General features: G+C 47.9%; 1 protein-coding gene across 15 annotated transcripts in view; it reads left to right on the top strand.

Annotated features, from left to right (window-relative positions):
• The first annotated feature begins 278 nt into the window (after positions 1 to 278).
• The window catches only part of TPD52L2 (TPD52 like 2), a 44,852-nt gene continuing 26,833 nt past the window's right edge, over positions 279 to 18,297 (top strand). For 6 of the 15 annotated variants that reach the window (XM_089665401.1, XM_089665411.1, XM_089665405.1 and 3 more), the window contains exons 1-4: positions 279 to 347; positions 11,176 to 11,339; positions 15,238 to 15,386; positions 16,986 to 17,045. In XM_089665401.1, the coding sequence (XP_089521527.1) occupies positions 329 to 347; positions 11,176 to 11,339; positions 15,238 to 15,386; positions 16,986 to 17,045 (392 nt within the window). In that variant the 5' untranslated portion in view covers positions 279 to 328. Of the gene's footprint in view, positions 379 to 713; positions 742 to 11,175; positions 11,340 to 15,237; positions 15,387 to 16,985; positions 17,046 to 18,297 lie in introns of those variants that run through there. The other 9 variants (XM_089665415.1, XM_089665414.1, XM_089665413.1 and 6 more) reach the window with 4 other exon arrangements.

The following is an 18,297-nucleotide window of genomic DNA, read 5'->3' as shown; positions in this document are numbered from 1 at the left end:
GCTGCCATTACTATGAGGCCTACTATATCTATCTAGGCCCCTTATAAAAAAATATTCCTTTCCTGACGCCTATCATGAGTATAATGTTACACGCACAACTAATATCTGTATTTATACCATTTGCTCGGAGGGTTATAATGCGGCTTTGTGTCTCACAGTTCCAGAATGCGGACTCCCACCAAAAACATGGCCGCTCGATTTTCTTAGCGGCGACTCCGCTTTACGATGACGTCGCGCCGCAAGCGCGCAACGTGACAGCTCAGCTGCTGGAGTGTTCCGTGGAGAAGCTCCGCCCAGGGAGTTGCGACAACTTCCGGTCAGCGAAGAGATGGAACCTGGCGGCCAGGGTGAGCTGGAGGATAGGGGGGAGATGATGTTGTAAGTTTGGTGTGTGCGCCCTCCGTTTGTGCCCATGTGACCTCCAGATAGGGCTGGCAGCTGGGTGTACCAACATGGCGGCCCTTGTCACTGTGTCCCCCCCCCATGTTGCCAAGTGGTGGGGGGGTGGAGGTAGCTGTGTCATGTGAGGAGGACTTGTCATGGTGTCCTTGTCATATAGGGAGGTGTCAGAGCTGTGAGGCCGGACCTGCCCTATGTTTTCTCCATTGTTTATATTTTAAAGGGCATCTGTCACCCGTACTGGGCACAGGGTTCTGCTGAGGCCTACAGATCACCATGGCAACCCTATTAGTGGAAGGTCAGGCAAGGTCTGCAGAGGAAGCCATGACATGGCGGTACCTGGTAAGACGGGGACCATAACATGGCGGTACCTGGTTAGACGGGGGCCATGACGTGGCGGTACCGGGTTAGACGGGGGCCATGACGTGGCGGTACCGGGTTAGACGGGGGCCATGACGTGGCGGTACCGGGTTAGACGGGGGCCATGACGTGGCGGTACCGGGTTAGACGGGGGCCATGACGTGGCGGTACCGGGTTAGACGGGGGCCATGACGTGGCGGTACCGGGTTAGACGGGGGCCATGACGTGGCGGTATCGGGTTAGACGGGGGCCATGACGCGGCGGTACCGGGGAAGACGGGACCATGACGCGGCGGTACCGGGGAAGACGGGACCATGACGCGGCGGTACCGGGGTTAGACGGGACCATGACGCGGCGGTACCGGGGTTAGACGGGGACCATGACGCGGCGGTACCGGGGTTAGACGGGGACCATGACGCGGCGGTACCGGGGTTAGACGGGGACCATGACGCGGCGGTACCGGGGTTAGACGGGGACCATGACGCGGCGGTACCGGGGTTAGACGGGGACCATGACGCGGCGGTACCGGGGTTAGACGGGGACCATGACGCGGCGGTACCGGGGTTAGACGGGGACCATGACGCGGCGGTACCGGGGTTAGACGGGGACCATGACGCGGCTTTACCGGGGTTAGACGGGGGCCAGGACGCGGCGGTACCGGGGTTAGACGGGGGCCATGACGCGGCGGTACCGGGGAAGACGGGGGGCCATGGCAAAGCTTTATAGAATTCATTACAATCGGAGATCAGCTCGGGCGTTTTCTGATCTCTCCATCCCGACAGCGAAATCTCCCGGGCCGTTTCCCGCCCCCCACAGCACATGTAAGCAAAGGGGCGGGGTTCTGGTGACATCATTGCCCTTCTATTGAATCAAACCCATATTTGGTCAATGTCATTGGTCATACGCGTTACATTGTACAATCTTCTTTGTTGCCCATACACAGCACAATCTGATTGTACAGCCCACTTTAAGCTCAACATCCCCGGTAATAAGATGGACGTACCCAGGGGCAAACTGATCATTTGGAAACTTGGGCACGGCTTGGGGTCAGTAGGGGGCCCCATGAGATTCCCCTGGTACCTTTTTCATAGGCTTTTTTGAGTTTGGGCAAGGACACAGGGGCCCCATAATCCCCTATTGCCCGGGGGCCCCATGAGTTGTTAGTCCGCCCCTGGACGTACCTATTACAGTTTGAGTGGGCATCTCCCTTACAGATGGATGTACACGTTACAGTCTGTACGGCCCCCTTTACGATGGACGGGTTGTACTTTGTATCTCCAGCATAAAGGAGATTGTACAATCTTAATGTAACGTGTATGACCAATGACATGCTACATGTATGCCCGCCTTAAAGGGGGCTATACAGTCACATACTATACAGTATGTTTCAGTCTGATTGTACAGCCCGCTTTGGGATGGACTTACACAGTATAATCTGATTGTACTGTGTATGACCAACACAAGAAAATTGTACAGTTAGGTTGTAGCGTGTGTGTCCATCGTACATGGGGCTATACCAGATTGTAACAGATACATCTTTTACGGGGCTGTACATTCAGATTAGGAAGGATGTATACCTTTCAGTCCCCTTTAAGATGGACGTACATGTTACAATCCGATTGCACAGTCGCCTTTAAGATGGACGTACACGTTACAATCCGATTGCACAGTCCCCTTTAAGATGGACGTACACGTTACAATCCGATTGCACAGTCCCCTTTAAGATGGACGTATGCATTACAAAGGCAGCTGTACAATCAATTTATGTCCATCATAAAGGGGGCAGTACAATCGGATTGTAATGTGTACATTCAGCATAAAAGAGATTTTACGGCCTCCTTTAAGATGGACATACACAGTACAGTCTGATTGTACAATCATCTATAAGATGGACATACACAGTACAGACTGATTGCACAATCATTTAACAAATGCCCCCACATTAATAAAATAAAACGGCAATTTTTCCATTCAGATCTGCAGGGCATTGCAGCCAGGTAGGTACAGACATGCAGTTGCAGATGGGACATGTCGTCCAACCATTCTCAGACTCCTGTGAATGGATGAGGTGTGCCTTTGTCCTTATTGGGAGGTTTCCCTTCATCTCCTGTTCTGATCCCAGCTGTAACATTTTGGATTTCCCATCACTTCCTGTGCAGGAGACATTGGTCATCGCAACCGGGACGGTGAATGTTCCTAGCAGGGACACAGATCCCAATAGGAGAGGTAGGGGCGAGGCGCTGGAAGTGAATTCCCCACTGATATCAATAGAAGTTCTTAGGTTGGCCTGGTGGGATTGAGTTTGGCAGTTATCCACAAAAAAAAAGACGTATTCCGCTCCTCAACTGCCACCCAGACTGATTCTGCTCCTCAACTGCCACCCAGACTGATTCTGCTCCTCAACTGCCACCCAGACTGATTCTGCTCCTCAACTGCCACCCAGACTGATTCTGCTCCTCAACTGCCACCCAGACTGATTCTGCTCCTCAACTGCCACCCAGACTGATTCCGCTCCTCAACTGCCACCCAGACTGATTCCGCTCCTCAACTGCCACCCAGACTGATTCCGCTCCTCAACTGCCACCCAGACTGATTCCGCTCCTCAACTGCCACCCAGACTGATTCCGCTCCTCAACTGCCACCCAGACTGATTCCGCTCCTCAACTGCCACCCAGACTGATTCCGCTCCTCAACTGCCACCCAGACTGATTCCGCTCCTCAACTGCCACCCAGACTGATTCCGCTCCTCAACTGCCACCCAGACTGATTCCGCTCCTCAACTGCCACCCAGACTGATTCCGCTCCTCAACTGCCACCCAGACTGATTCCGCTCCTCAACTGCCACCCAGACTGATTCCGCTCCTCAACTGCCACCCAGACTGATTCCGCTCCTCAACTGCCACCCAGACTGATTCCGCTCCTCAACTGCCACCCAGACTGATTCCGCTCCTCAACTGCCACCCAGACTGATTCCGCTCCTCAACTGCCACCCAGACTGATTCCGCTCCTCAACTGCCACCCAATCACATTCTGCTCCTCAACTGCCACCCAATCACATTCCGCTCCTCAACTGCCACCCAATCACATTCCGCTCCTCAACTGCCACCCAATCACATTCCGCTCCTCAACTGCCACCCAATCACATTCCGCTCCTCAACTGCCACCCAATCAAATTCCGCTCCTCAACTGCCACCCAGACTCGTTCCGCTCCTCAACTGCCACCCAGACTCGTTCCGCTCCTCAACTGCCACCCAGACTCGTTCCGCTCCTCAACTGCCACCCAGACTCGTTCCGCTCCTCGGCTGCCACCCAGACTCGTTCCGCTCCTCGGCTGCCACCCAGACTCGTTCCGCTCCTCGGCTGCCACCCAGACTCGTTCCGCTCCTCGGCTGCCACCCAGACTCGTTCCGCTCCTCGGCTGCCACCCAGACTCGTTCCGCTCGTCACTGTCATACAAACACATTCTGCTTGTCAACTGCCACCCAGACACATTCCGCTTGTCAACTGCCAGAAATATTAAAGCCGCCGTGTGTGCTTGGCTTGTGATTTTGCACAGCATTGTATTGGTGGCTTTCATGAGCCGTTCGGTTTGCGCCTCGGGGTGGAACATAGTTGTCAGACCAGCCTTGTGTCTTGTGCTCACACTTGTCACCCAAGGGTGTGTCCTGCTCCCTGTGTGACTGCGTCCTCCAAATACAATATTTACAGTGAGATGGGCTAGATAGCATATCGATAGGGAACCAGACAAGCAGGGCGGGGCGACAAGCAGGGCGGGGTGACAAGCAGGGCGGGGCCACGCACAAGGTAGCCAGTGAAGCAAAAAATATCAGTGGAGTGAAGCTGAAGATGGCGGGGTTATGTTTTCCATCAGCACCTAGAAGAAGGTCAGACCTGCAGAAGAACAGGAGAGATGACTAAATGTATCGAACCCAGAAATGTAATAGATTGCAGCTCAGCACTCCTTCCATGTGGCGGCTGTACTGGTGCTTCTTCATTCAGGATTTCATGTTACCCTGGTGATCCTGCCAGCAACACCATTCATTTCAGAGGGTGAGATTGCTGGCAGGATCAACAGGTGATTCCCATGGCAAGCACAAGTATGGAGCTGCAAGCTTTCTCCTTCCGATATTTTCTTTTTTGATGATCATTCCAGACTGGATTGATCCTTTTTTTTTTATTTTTGGCCCACCAGATGAAAATTTCTCAAGGATACAGTCAGCCAATCAGCGAACTCCAGGTGCTGATCAGACCAGCGATGTTCACCCTCCATCTATTGAACGCCTCAACAGACAAGATTCAGGGCTGGTTCACACTATAGAAACACAGTCCAGTGCATTCTGGATGCATTTCTACATGCGCACTTTCGACACGTTTTTTACGTGTTCAGGTACATTTTTTATGCATTCCAGTAAATTTTTCCCTCTTTTTTTTTTCTTCTTGCATTTAAATAGGAACATGTGCATTCCTGTTCATTTTGATGTAGTCCAGATGCATTCCAGATGCGTTTCTACATGTGCACTTTCGGCGCATTTATGATGTGTTCGGTGCATTTTTAAGCTTTCCAGTTCATTCCCCCCCCCCCCCCTTTTTTTTTTTTTTCCATTGAAATAGGAACATGTGCATTCCAGTACGTTTTGATGTAGTCCAGATGCATTCCGGATGCGTTTCTACATGTGCACTTTCGACGTGTTTTTTACGTGTTCAGTGAATTTTTTATGCTTTCCAGTTCATTCCCCCCCCCCCCTTTTTTTTTTTTCCATTGATATAGGAACAAGTGCATTCCTGTGCATTTTGATGTAGTCCAGTACATTCTGGATGCGTTTCTACATGCGCGTTTTTGGCATGTTCTGGTGCATTTTTTATGCGTTCCAGTTAATTTTTCCCCTCTTTTTTTTTTTTTTTTCTTTTGTTTTTTTTTTTTCTTCAATTGAAATAGGAACATGTGCATTCCAGTACGTTTTGATGTAGTCCACATGCATTCCAAATGCATTTCTACATGTGTGCTTTCAACGCGTTTTTGACGTGTTCGATGCATTTTTTATGCGTTCCAGTTAGTTTTTCCCCTTTTTTTTTTTTCTATTCTGCTATTTAAACAGGAATAAGTGCATCCCAGTGCATTTTGATGTAGTCCAGTGCATTCCTGTGTGTTTTTGATACTGTACAGTACTGTGCAGGAAAAATGCAGCTTGTTCAGCTTTTTTTTCCCTGCAACTGGACCTGCCAGCACTGATGTGAACTATGACACTGACCACCATAGAACCTTTTTTCTGTGCGTTTTGATGTAGTCCAGTGCATTCCTGTGCATTTTGATGTAGTCCAGTGCATTCCTGTGCATTTTGATGTAGTCCAGTGCATTTTGATGTAGTCCAGTGCATTCCAGTGCATTTTGATGTAGTCCAGTGCATTCCAGTGCATTTTGATGTAGTCCAGTGCATTCCAGTGCGCTTTGATGTAGTCCAGTGAATTCCGGTGCGTTTTTGATGCAGTACAGTACTGTGCAGGAAAAATGCAGCTTGTTCAGCTTTTTTTTTTTCTGCAACTGGACCTGCCAGCACTGATGTGAACTATGACACTGACCGCCATAGAACCTTTTTTCTGTGCGTTTTGGATGTAGAAGAGGAGCACACTGAAACGCATGGAGTGTGAACTGGATCCTCACTCTCTGCCGATTGAAAAGCTGGGATTGGGGAGGTCACCTGATCCGGAGCTGATCTCATTGATAGCACGTGATTGAAGAAGTCGCCATCTTTTTGTCTGGTGGGCAGAAACTAAGATCGGTGTCTGTTCTGGCCACTAGCAATAATCACTATATTCTCTCGGCCGGGACAGCCTCCCCTGCCCTCCGCCAGGAGAACACAATAGCTCTGCGGGAGGGATTCCCCCATCAACACTGACCTATAGTTGCTGGGAAAAGAAATTCACTCCCATCTATGGCCTGCCTTAGTCACTCTCTCTCCTTGTGCCGGGTGACTGGTCTTGTCTCCACCCCCTCCTGTAGGTTTCTGTAGGCAGCCTGTGGTGGGTGGAGCTTCTGGGTTCCTCCCACAGCTCAGCTCTCTGTACAACAGGAGGTCTCCATACTACGGCCCTCCAGGTGTTGAGGAACTGCAAGTCCCATGAGGCCTTGCAAGACTCTTGACAGCCACAGGCAAGACTGGCAGAGGCATGATGGGACTTGTAGTACTTCAAATAGCTGGAGGGTCATCGTTTGGAGACCCCTTCTGTACAGACTGTGTACAACAGAGTGGCGATGCCACTGCTACTTTTACAAGGTAAGATCTGAATTTGCAAAGGAATTTGGTGTAAACAAATTATATTTATATCTTTTCTGCCTTTTTAGTGGTAGTATATTTGAATGAAAGGTGTTGCGCGTGTGCCAAAGTTCAGTTTTAACAGTGACTACCATTTTGGAACCAGGCCCACTGTTGTCATATAGCAAACAGCCTCAGCAAATCTTGATATTGGCCACATCTAATGACCGTGTGCCGCACCGCTTGTCGGCTTTAACACGTGTCGATTATCCCTGCCGTGTCCTGCAAACTGCATCTGGCGCTCTGCAGATTATATCATTGTCATAATCAAATCAGGTTTTATGGTAGGACAGGATGCGTCCGGCGTGTGCTGGGACAGGGCCCCTTCCTGTTTTTTACACTGCCAGTTTCCTCACTGCTGGCCTTGCAGTTTCCTTTTTTGATGCGTGACCCCCGTCCTAGTAGATGCCCCCACCCAGTGTCTCCTATACGGCTGTCCCTTCAGCCGTCGCTGTGATTACATCTTCTGAGCGTTTGCAGTCAGCGTAACAAGTTTGCGCACAGGGTGGTGTTCAGGGTATAAAACAAACAGGATTTCTAGAATATCTCTCCAATTGCTATTATATATATATATATATATATATATATATATATATATATAACAAATTTTTTTTTTTTTTTGTGCGTGCTCCCTGGAAGCGCGCAGCACCGCGATCCGGTGCCCGCTGTGTCCTCCGGACTGATCATTGGAAGGGACCCCTGTACGAGGTCCCGATCATGTGATCACTGATTGGCCAATCAGTGATCACATGCAGAGTAGTAAGCAAGATGTGACATCATTGCTTACTACATGTGAAAGCTGTGAATGATCACAACAGCCTTGTACCATATGACCAATCACAGTTCACTCAGTAGTTCTCAATGGCTGCAAGAATACAGCCAGAGAGAAGGAGAAATGATTGCTTTTACAGCCTTTATGGGTGTAAAAGCAATCAGTGTAATAAAAATTAAAAAAAACAAAAAACATCTTCATCACCCCCCACAAGTAGTACAGTGTCACCATGGTGACACTGTACTGCTAGGGTGACAGTATGTAAAAAATAAATAAAAAATAATATATATAAAAAAAAGTAAAAATAATGTAAAAAAAATGTTTAAATTATAATCTTTGGTTATAAACTAATTTGAGTTTTTTTTTTTAATAAAAATATAATGGGATAAATTTTGGCCAACATTTATGATGAAATACTATTTATTTGCAAAATTTTATAAGAAAAACCCTTTTTTTTTCAAAATTTTTGGACTTTTTAATTTATATAGCCAAAAAATAAAAATCCCAGTGGTGAATAAATGCCACCAAAATAAAGCTTTATCGGTCTCAAAAAAATGCTAAAAATTCATATGGGTACAGTGTTGCATGACCGCGCAATTGTCATTCAAAGTGTGATAGCGCTGAAAATTGGCCTGGACAGGAAGGGGGGTGAAAGTGTCCGGACTTGAAGTGGTTAATAACAGCATGCGGTCCCAGTAGCTGTTCTTCCATTTCTAACATCATTTTGCAGCAGTTGTTTTCTTTCCAATAGAATAATAAATGGTTAAAACCAATTTTTTTTTTTTTTTTAATCAAATCAAAGATATTTTTTTACAAATTTTGTAGGTTTAAAAAAAAAAACAAAATAAAAAGATAGTACATATAAGAGATTGCAGCATACATTGGCACCGTAATGACACCAATATTAGTAGTTTATATTTTGCTGCCTGTGTCTTGTTGTAAATGTTTTCTTCACCTTCTGTCCCAGAGATATTTAACAGGAAGTGAGAGGAAATCTTAAAGCGGAACTAAACCAATCAATTTCATGGTTTCTAAAAATATGTTCTTCCTGGCATGCTGTGAATGGTAACTGTCACATTTGTTTGCGCTCTCAACCAAACTGTCAAACCATGAAATGGCCGGTGTCATAACTGATCACATGTGCAGCACAATGGCAGTTGCAGATCAAACAGAGGCTTCCTTGGCTGTAAAGGAGAGGAGGGTTTAGTTCCACTTGAAGGTGACAGGAATTCTCCATTTGATAGTTGTCACCAGAGTAAGTGTCACCCTTGGAAGGTTTACCATATCCCTTGTTCTGGTGACAAGTGTACAGTTTTGGACATCCCTTCATACGGTGATAATCACCGGGACAAATCGGGTGAGTCAACCTAGCGGACGCATAGTAATACAAGAACAAATGGGTTCTTACCCTTCCCTACTCCATATTAATCCTACAAAACTAACATTAACTGCTTCCCCGCCGCCCTATAGCAGAACTACTGTTACAGGGCGGCAGGGCTGCGCAAAATCACGTATATATATGTGTGATTTTGCATTTCCAGATAGGGGGTGCGTGCGCCGTCCTACATGCGCCACCATTGGCGGCAGCTACAGATGTCCATTACTGGGTCCTGGCTGGAGACTCCCTGCCGGCGATCGCTGAGGAACAGTGACAGGGGAGAGACCTGTGTTTAAACAACACAGGCCTCTCTCCTTCCAACAAGGACGTGCTGCACCACCCTACCTGCATGTAAACAACACAAGTCTCTCTCCTTCCAACAAGGACGTGCTGCACCACCCTACCTGCATGTAAACAACACAGGCCTCTCTCCTTCCAACAAGGACGTGCTGCACCACCCTACCTGCATGTAAACAACACAGGCCTCTCTCCTTCCAACAAGGACGTGCTGCACCACCCTACCTGCATGTAAACAACACAGGCCTCTCTCCTTCCAACAAGGACGTGCTGCACCACCCTACCTGCATGTAAACAACACAGGCCTCTCTCCTTCCAACAAGGACGTGCTGCACCACCCTACCTGCATGTAAACAACACAGGTCTCTCTCCTTCCAACAAGGACGTGCTGCACCACCCTACCTGCATGTAAACAACACAGGCCTCTCTCCTTCCAACAAGGACGTGCTGCACCACCCTACCTGCATGTAAACAACACAGGTCTCTCTCCTTCCAACAAGGACGTGCTGCACCACCCTACCTGCATGTAAACAACACAGGTCTCTCTCCTTCCAACAAGGACGTGCTGCACCACCCTACCTGCATGTAAACAACACAGGCCTCTCTCCTTCCAACAAGGACGTGCTGCACCACCCTACCTGCATGTAAACAACACAGGTCTCTCTCCTGCCAGCAAGAACATGCTGCACCACCCTACCCGCGCCACCATTGGTGACTACAGATATCGATCACCGGGTCCTGGCCGTAGATTCCCTGCCGGCATCCGGCGATCCCCGAGGAACGGTGACAGGGGAGAGACCTGTGTGTAAACAACACAGGTCTCTCTCCTGCCAGCAAGGACACAGCAGATAAATACACAGCAGCATGTTTCTATAGTAAAACAGCACACAGTTAACCCTTTGATCGCCCCAGATGTTAACCCCTTCTTGTCCAGTGACATTAATACAGTGTCAGTGCTTTTTATTAACACCGTTCACTGTATTAGTGTCAATGGCAGTTAGTCATTTCCCCCCCCCAGTATCAGAATGCCCGCCGCAGTCCTGCTATATGTCACTGACCGCCACCATTACTAGTATAGAAAAAAAAATATAAAAATCCCAGTATCTATTTACACACAGTACCAGTATCTATACCGCCATTTGTAGACGCTATAACTTTCACGTAAACCAATTCGTTTACACATATTAGGATTTTTTTTTTAGCAAAGAATAAAGTTCTAGCTTTTACAAATGGTGGTCTACATACTGGGATTTGTATACATTTATGACAAAATCTGATTTTTTTTTTTTCTTCTGGATATTCTGCACAATGGGCAGGATGGGTTAGAGGGGGTGAGAGGAAGGGATGGGAAATATAAATATTGCCTGAAGTCAGGCTTTAATTTATTCGCAAGCATTTTTTAGGCTATGTAAGGATTTGGAAAAAAAAAGTCTTTTTGTGGTCACTAGTATGTTGTACATGCGGGGTCACCAGGTCCCCCAATACTGTGTGGTTTGTATGTGTAATCCTGGGTGGGTGTTTTCCCTGCTGCTTCGTGGTGCTCATTGTTTGCTTTTTGTGCTCATCTACCATCTTGAGATGCTGCTGACATGCTGGCGTTTGTCCCACCTATGCTTGCTTGACCCCCTCCCTCTCACCGTCCTTTTGCTTTCTGACAGACATCAACCTTAACTCTCCTAACAAAGGTTTGCTGTCAGACACCATGACCGACGTTCCCGTGGACCAGACAGGATGTCGAGTGCCAGCTGATGCCGCAGGGGCAGGGCTACCAGAGGGTTTGACAGATGCTGAAGTCGAGGAGCTGCAGGCTGACCTGGCCAAGGTGCGTCCAAAACCAAGACCTTTTGTTTATTGAATACGTTTAGCAGTCGCATCAATTTACAGAAAACTGTAGCAGCTGACTCCGCCCCAGAGGAGCCTATCCTATTACATCATAGTCATCACACATGTACACGAACAATGATGAAATGGTTTGCTTCAACTCCAGGTAACCTACCAGCATGTACGATTGTGAGAGAACCTGAACGTATATACAGTCTTCATGCAAATGGTATTCATAACCTACATTTTACATTATACAGTGTTTATATAGCACCAAAGGGTTTGCTGAGCGCCGTACATTAAAGTGGGGGGACAGTACAAGAGATTGGAGGCAAAAACATCCAATCAGTCAGGTATTGAAGTATTTATTTGCAGTGTTTTCCTTTCTGTAAATTATTTTCCCAAATTGTCTTCCAGGATAGCACGAGACAGACACCTCTTTCAGCAGAAAAGCAAAATCACCAAAAACACTTTAACCACTTCCCGTCCGGTCGTTGTCAATGCAGGGGTGGGTGGCCGTTTATAAACAGCCTCCCCGCCCCCTGGGAGCGCACAGCACCGCGATCCGGCGCCCGCTGCGTCCTCTGGACACAGTGGAACACTGATCATCGGACGGGACCTCTGTGTGAGGTCCCGATCATGTGATCACTGATTGGCCAATCAGTGATCACATGCAAAGTAGTAAGCAAGATGTCACTTCTGACATCATTGCATACTACGTGTGAAATCTGTGAATGATCACAGAGGTCACATGGTACAGAGCTATTTACAACAGCCTCGTACCATGTGATAAGCTGTGACCAATCACAGCTCACACAGTAGTTCTCAATGGCTGCAAGAATGCAGCCAGAGAGAAGGACAAATGATTGCTCTTACAGCCTTTATGGGTGAAAAAGCAATCCGTGTTAAAAAAAAAAAAAAAAAAAAAATCTTCATCACCATGGTGACACTGTACTGCTAGGGTGACAGTATGTAAAAAAATAATAATGTAAAAAAAAGAGTTTAAAAATTATAATTTTTGGTTATAAACTGGGTTTTTTTTTTTTTTTTTTTACTAAAATGATAACGGAATAAATTTTTGCCAAGATTGATGATGAAATATTATTTATTTGCAAAATTTTGTAAGAAAAACACTTTTTTTCCAAATTTTTGGACTTTTTCATTTTCATAGCAAGAAAAAAATAAAAATCCCAGCGGTGAATAAATACCACCAAAATAAAGCTTTTATTGGTCTCAAAAAATGCTAAAAAATTCATATGGGTACAGTGTTGCATGACCGCGCAATTGTCATTCAAAGTGTGATAGCTCTGAAAGCTGAAAATTGGCCTGGACAGGAAGGGCGGAAAGTGTCCGGACAGGAAGGGGGGGAAAGTGTCCGGACAGGAAGGGGGGGAAAGTGTCCGGACTGGAAGGGCGGAAAGTGTCCGGACTGGAAGGGGGTGAAAGTGTCCGAACTTGAAGTGGTTAAAAGGAAATCCTCTGATTTGGTCAGTTATTGTGTTTTCTCTGTCTGGGGGAAACACATCGCTTGGAACTTAGTGGAAGGAGGCTCCACTCAGGATTCTCCTCTGCAGTCCTCCACACCCCCCCCCCCCACCCATTCTTTGCCTTCCCCTCCTTGATGGTGGGATCCATGTCCATTCCTTGCTTCCCCAGTCCTGTTCTCTCTTTTCAGTGCCTGAGAAGGCCAATGCAGGGTGGTGACTTCCCCCTTGGTGGACTGGCGTGGTTCCCTTCTGGTGGCAATACGGGGACATGCTTGCTGCTTTCATCCAACCCTTAGCTCACTTGATCAGTGGGGCAATGTTGCTGCCTGGGTGCTGTAGCTCCTGGGTCTCTGGCTGCAAAAGGGCCGGGGTATGTGGGTAGGCGCCTCTTGTGGCCAAGCCTTCTAGGGGAGGTGGTGTGAAGGCCAGAAGACAATTCTGGGAGTTTTCCTCCTCTACCCCCTGCTATGATTACCTCGGGGGGTCAGTATCTCCCCCGGTGACAGAAGCCAGTGGCACCAGCCATATTCAGGAAAGCTTGTAGCCATTAGCTAAGCTCGTCTCCCTGCTGCTGGTTTGTGTAGTCTGTGGTTACTGCATTTCTTCCCCTCAGCATTTTCTGTGGAGTCTTTTTGTGACACAGAATCCTTTGGTGGTGGCCTTCAGGTGTGCTGGCACGGTTGGCTGTATTTCCCTTGGCAGTGAGTTGCCTTTAGGGTCAGGTGTAGGCTATTACTTAGTCGTAGGCCTTCTTCTAAGGCACACTGGACATTTAGCCCCTGTGCGTCCAATCCTGGCCCCGAAGATGTGCTGTGGCTATATACAGTACCGAGTGGGCGAGGTTTAGGGCTGTATGGGTTCAGGAACAGAGGTATTCTACATTTTGGACTTATGAGCACATAGGGCCCTGAACGCCAGTGTCCAGCCACCTCGTATTTCAGCCTATCACAGACTTTGACAGGCTTGAATGATGCATCTGCTCCTCCCAGGCTCATCAGAACTCTGGGATTGGATGCCCATGGGCTAAACGTCATATGTCCATATGAGTACCACTTGATACAGCATCCAGTCACCAGTTGTGTATCTCAGAGGGCCTGACATTCATGTGGATGCTACTTTTCAAGTACCACCTACCTAAATATTGTTGCTGACCAAGTACACCCCTTCATGGAAAAGGTATTCCCTGATGGCTGTGGCCTCTTTCAGCAGGATAATGTGTCCTGCCATACTGCAAAATGGTTCAAGGATGGTTTGAGGAACGTATTCCCTGATGGCCGTGGCCTCTTGCAGCAGGATAATGGATCCTGCCACACTGTAAAAGAAGGTTCAAGGATGGTTTGAGGAACATATTCTCTGATGGCCGTGGCCTCTTTCAGCAGGATAATGGATCCTGCTACACTGCAAAATGGTTCAAGAATGGTTTGAGGAACGTATTCCCTGATGGCAGTGACCTCTTTCAGCAGGATAATGGATCCTGCTACACTGCAAAATGGTTCAAGAATGGTTTGAGGAATGTATTCCCTGATGGCAGTGACCTCTTTCAGCAGGATAATGGATCCTGCCACACTGTAAAAGAAGGTTCAAGAATGGTTTGAGGAACGTATTCCTTGATGGCAGTGACCTCTTTCAGCAGGATAATGGATCCTGCCACACTGTAAAAGAAAGTTCAAGAATGGTTTGAGGAACGTATTCTCTGATGGCAGTGGCCTCTTTCAGCAGGATAATGGATCCTGCCACACTGTAAAAGAAAGTTCAAGAATGGTTTGAGGAACGTATTCCTTGATGGCAGTGACCTCTTTCAGCAGGATAATGGATCCTGCCACACTGTAAAAGAAAGTTCAAGAATGGTTTGAGGAACGTATTCTCTGATGGCAGTGGCCTCTTTCAGCAGGATAATGGATCCTGCCACACTTCAAAACGGTTCAAGAATGGTTTGAGGAACACAACAATTTTGACTTGGCCTCCAAATTCTCCAGATCTTAATCCAATCAAGCATCTATGGGATGTGCTGGGAAAACCATTCCAATCCATGGAAGCCCCACCTCACAACTTACAGGACATAAAGGATCTGCTACTCACAGCTTGGTGCCAGATACCACAGCATCCCTTCCGAGGCCTAGTGGAGTCCATGCCTTGATGGGTCAGGTCTGTTTTGATGGCAAAAGAGGACCTACTCAATATTAGGTGGGTGGTCATAATGTTATGGCTGATTGGTTTATTCTTAAGGGAAGATCTATGTAGAAATAAAGGGTCCCTTCCCAGTACAGATTGGCTTTCATTTCATCATGCAGTTATTTGTACTGACGTTTCTGGCTCTGAAAACACAATTAATAAAGAAACTGACCACTAACCTACTGCCCATGCATTGTCCTAATTATCAGTCGTTAATGATCCCTGTTTTCTGCCCTGTAGGTAGAGGAGGAAATCCTTACCCTGCGCCAGGTTCTTGCTGCCAAGGAGCGCCATTCAGCGGAGCTGAAAAGAAAGTTGGGGCAGACCACCCTCAACCAGCTGAAGGCTAACCTGTCTAAGGGCCTGCATGAAGTGCAGATGTCCACTGCGTATGTGTCCTCTTTGTTTCCTTATGTCGTCATACATTTGACTTTGTGTAGTCGTGGGCCTTATTTTATGGTGTATTTAAGCTGTAAAGTTGTACAATAGGTTGGGAATGTCTGGTTAAAGTGCAAGATTAGACATAGAAATGAAACATATTCTCCCCCCATCCTGCTTTAAAGTCATTGCAAACCCTTACATATGCCCAGTGAAGTGACTGGCCTCAGGTGATACACAGATTCTCCTACATAGGTTGTACCTGTTTATCTGTAGCCATCTCTTCTCTACAGCTGTTCAAAGTTCAGAATTTATACAGTTTGTCTGAGCCTTCAGAAGGCATAGGGCAGGGAGCTGAAGTTACTCTGCAGATCTCAGTGAGGGGAGCTGAGAGCTTATTGGAGGCAAAGGCCAACCCTCCCCCCTCTTCACATCACACACAGGAACAAAGCTGAGGCTCTGTGCTGGAACGCCCTTCCTCGTCACTTGTTTTCTCTCGGTGTCAGGAAAACTTGTCAGAAGTGACTCAAGCAGTTTGCAGAGGAATGAGGCAGCAGAAAGAAATGACACTTAATGGCTCTTGCTGCTGTATCAGCCAATGAGGATCGAGATTGCTGAGAGAGCCTTGACTTTCATGCACATTGCTGGATTGAGATTCGGCTCAGGTATGTATTGGGGGCTGCAAGGGGAGCTGTATGCAGAAGGTTTTTTTTCCTTACTGCATAGAATGCAGGAAGTCAGGGGTGTCCAAACTATGACCCTCCAGCTGTTGAAATACTACAAGTCCCATCATGCCTCTGGGTGTCTTGCCTGTGGGTGTCAGAGTCTTGCAAGGCCCCATGGGACTTGCAGTTCCTAAACACCTGGAGGGCCATAGTTTGGACAACCCTGCAGTAAGGTAAGTAAAAACCTTCTGCCTTTACAACCACATTAAAGTTGAAGTTTAAAGCGGAGTTCCACTCACCGGTCAAAAAATAAAAATCAGCAACTACAAAAACTGTAGCTGCTGACTTTTAAATAACAGCCACTTACCTGTCCCTCGGTCCCGTGGTGTGTCCCCCGCAGTCCGTTTCACCGGCCGTCCTGTATTCCAGGAGGACGGCATCTTCAGTGTGGGCACCTGGCTGTGATAGCTTGCGGCTTCACATCCGGGTACCCACTGCGCATGTGGGAGTAGCTCTGCGCTTCATGAATGGTCCTGTGATGGACCTGTCACATGTCTCAAAAGACTACATGGAGGGAGGACACCTTCCGATTGCCTAGGTGATCGGACTGGAAGTGGGAGTGGGTAACTGTCAAATTCGGGTACCCGCTCACCCCCCCCGCCCCCCAAAGGTGCCAATCTTTAAATGGGGAGTGAGGGAGCAGTCCTTAAAGCAGAACTTCCCCTTTTGGGTGGAGCTCCGCTTTAAAGTAAGCAAAGAAGAGCCGGTACAACTGTGCAAGACTGAAGGGAAGGCCGGAGTTCGTTGTTGAACCTCAGAACTCCCCCTCCCCCATTGTGTAAGGTTTATCTCTGTTAAGTGTCTTCCTTAAAGCACAACCTGCCCTGGTGGCTACACCTGTTCCTGCGCTCTCATTAAAATATCTGATCTCCGATTTTGTTCCAGTTATGTAAAAACCTCAGAGAAATTCGGAGAGTGGAACGAGAAAGTGACTCAGTCTGACGTGTGAGTTTCCATGCAGTTGCACTTCTCCTGGCTTTCTGCAGGGGGCCCTGTCCTTGTTGATGAATGGAGTGAGCTGATGAGCGAGTGTCTGTGTGCCGGCAATAAGAGCGGCACGGTGTGTGAGCAGAGGTGACGGTCGGTGGTTTTCCAGCTCTTCTCGGCCATCTCTTCTCTACAGTTGTTCAAAGTTCATAATTTATACAGCTTGTCTGAGCCTTCAGGAGGCATGGGCAGGGAGGTGAAGTTACTCTGCAGAGCTCAGTGAGGGGAGCTGAGAGCTGATTGGAGGCAAAGGCCAACCTCCCACCCCCCTCTTCACATCACACACAGGAACAAAGCTGAGGCTGTCAATCACAGGCTGTGTGCTGGAACTCCCTTCCTTGTTGCTTGTTTTCTCTCCATGTCAGGAGTGACTCAAGCAGATTGCAGAGGAATGAGGCAGCAGATACAAATGGATCCTGCTGCTGTATCTGAGCCAATGAGGATCAAGATTGCTGAGAGAGCCTTGACTTTCGTGCACATTGCTGGATTGAGATTCGGCTCAGGTATGTATTGGGGGCTGCAAGGGGAGCTGCATGCAGAAGGTTTTTTTTCCTTCCTGCATAGAATGCAGGAAGTCAGGGGTGTCCAAACTATGACCCTCCAGCTGTTGAAGTACTACAAGTCCCATCATGCCTCTGGGTGTCTTGCCTGTGGATGTCAGAGTCTTGCAAGGCCTCATGGGACTTGCAGTTCCTCAACACCTGGAGGGCCATAGTATGAACACCCCTGCAGTAAGGTAAGTAAAAACCTTCTGCCTTTACAACCACATTAAAGGTGAAGTTTAATCTCTTAAATGGAAAAAAAACCTTCCAATTTTCATTCTATAATTTATTTCAATCCATTGACATCGTCACAGGATCTCCATGCATCTCTATGCAATTCAGGCAGATCATAGCTGGTGGGAGGAGTCAAAAAGGGGCTGTACATAGCTCAGTAAAAACATTGCAGCTCCCTGCCTCAGTACTCCTATCATCTGCCCTCACCCTAGGTTCACACCTATGCGGCCGTGCGGGCTGCGTTTTGCTCGGGCACGAGAGCCCATTCATTTGAATGGACTCCCGTGCTCAGTGACACGCAGGGAAAGAAGTCCCTGCATTACATTGGAATACGCAGCCGAGGTTCCCAGTACGGTTGCGTTTCCCAGTGCGGGCGGCGGGCTATTAGAAATAAAGGCACCCGCCCGCAGGTCCTCAATTCTCTGTGCGGTTGG

The sequence above is a fragment of the Staurois parvus genome, unplaced genomic scaffold (genome assembly GCF_062004578.1).
Source record: "Staurois parvus isolate SC_StPar_1 unplaced genomic scaffold, SC_StPar_1.0 ptg002183l, whole genome shotgun sequence".
Classification (NCBI taxonomy): domain Eukaryota; kingdom Metazoa; phylum Chordata; class Amphibia; order Anura; family Ranidae; genus Staurois; species Staurois parvus.
Note: the sequence above shows the minus strand (reverse complement) of the source record. Positions and strands in the feature narration are given on the sequence as shown.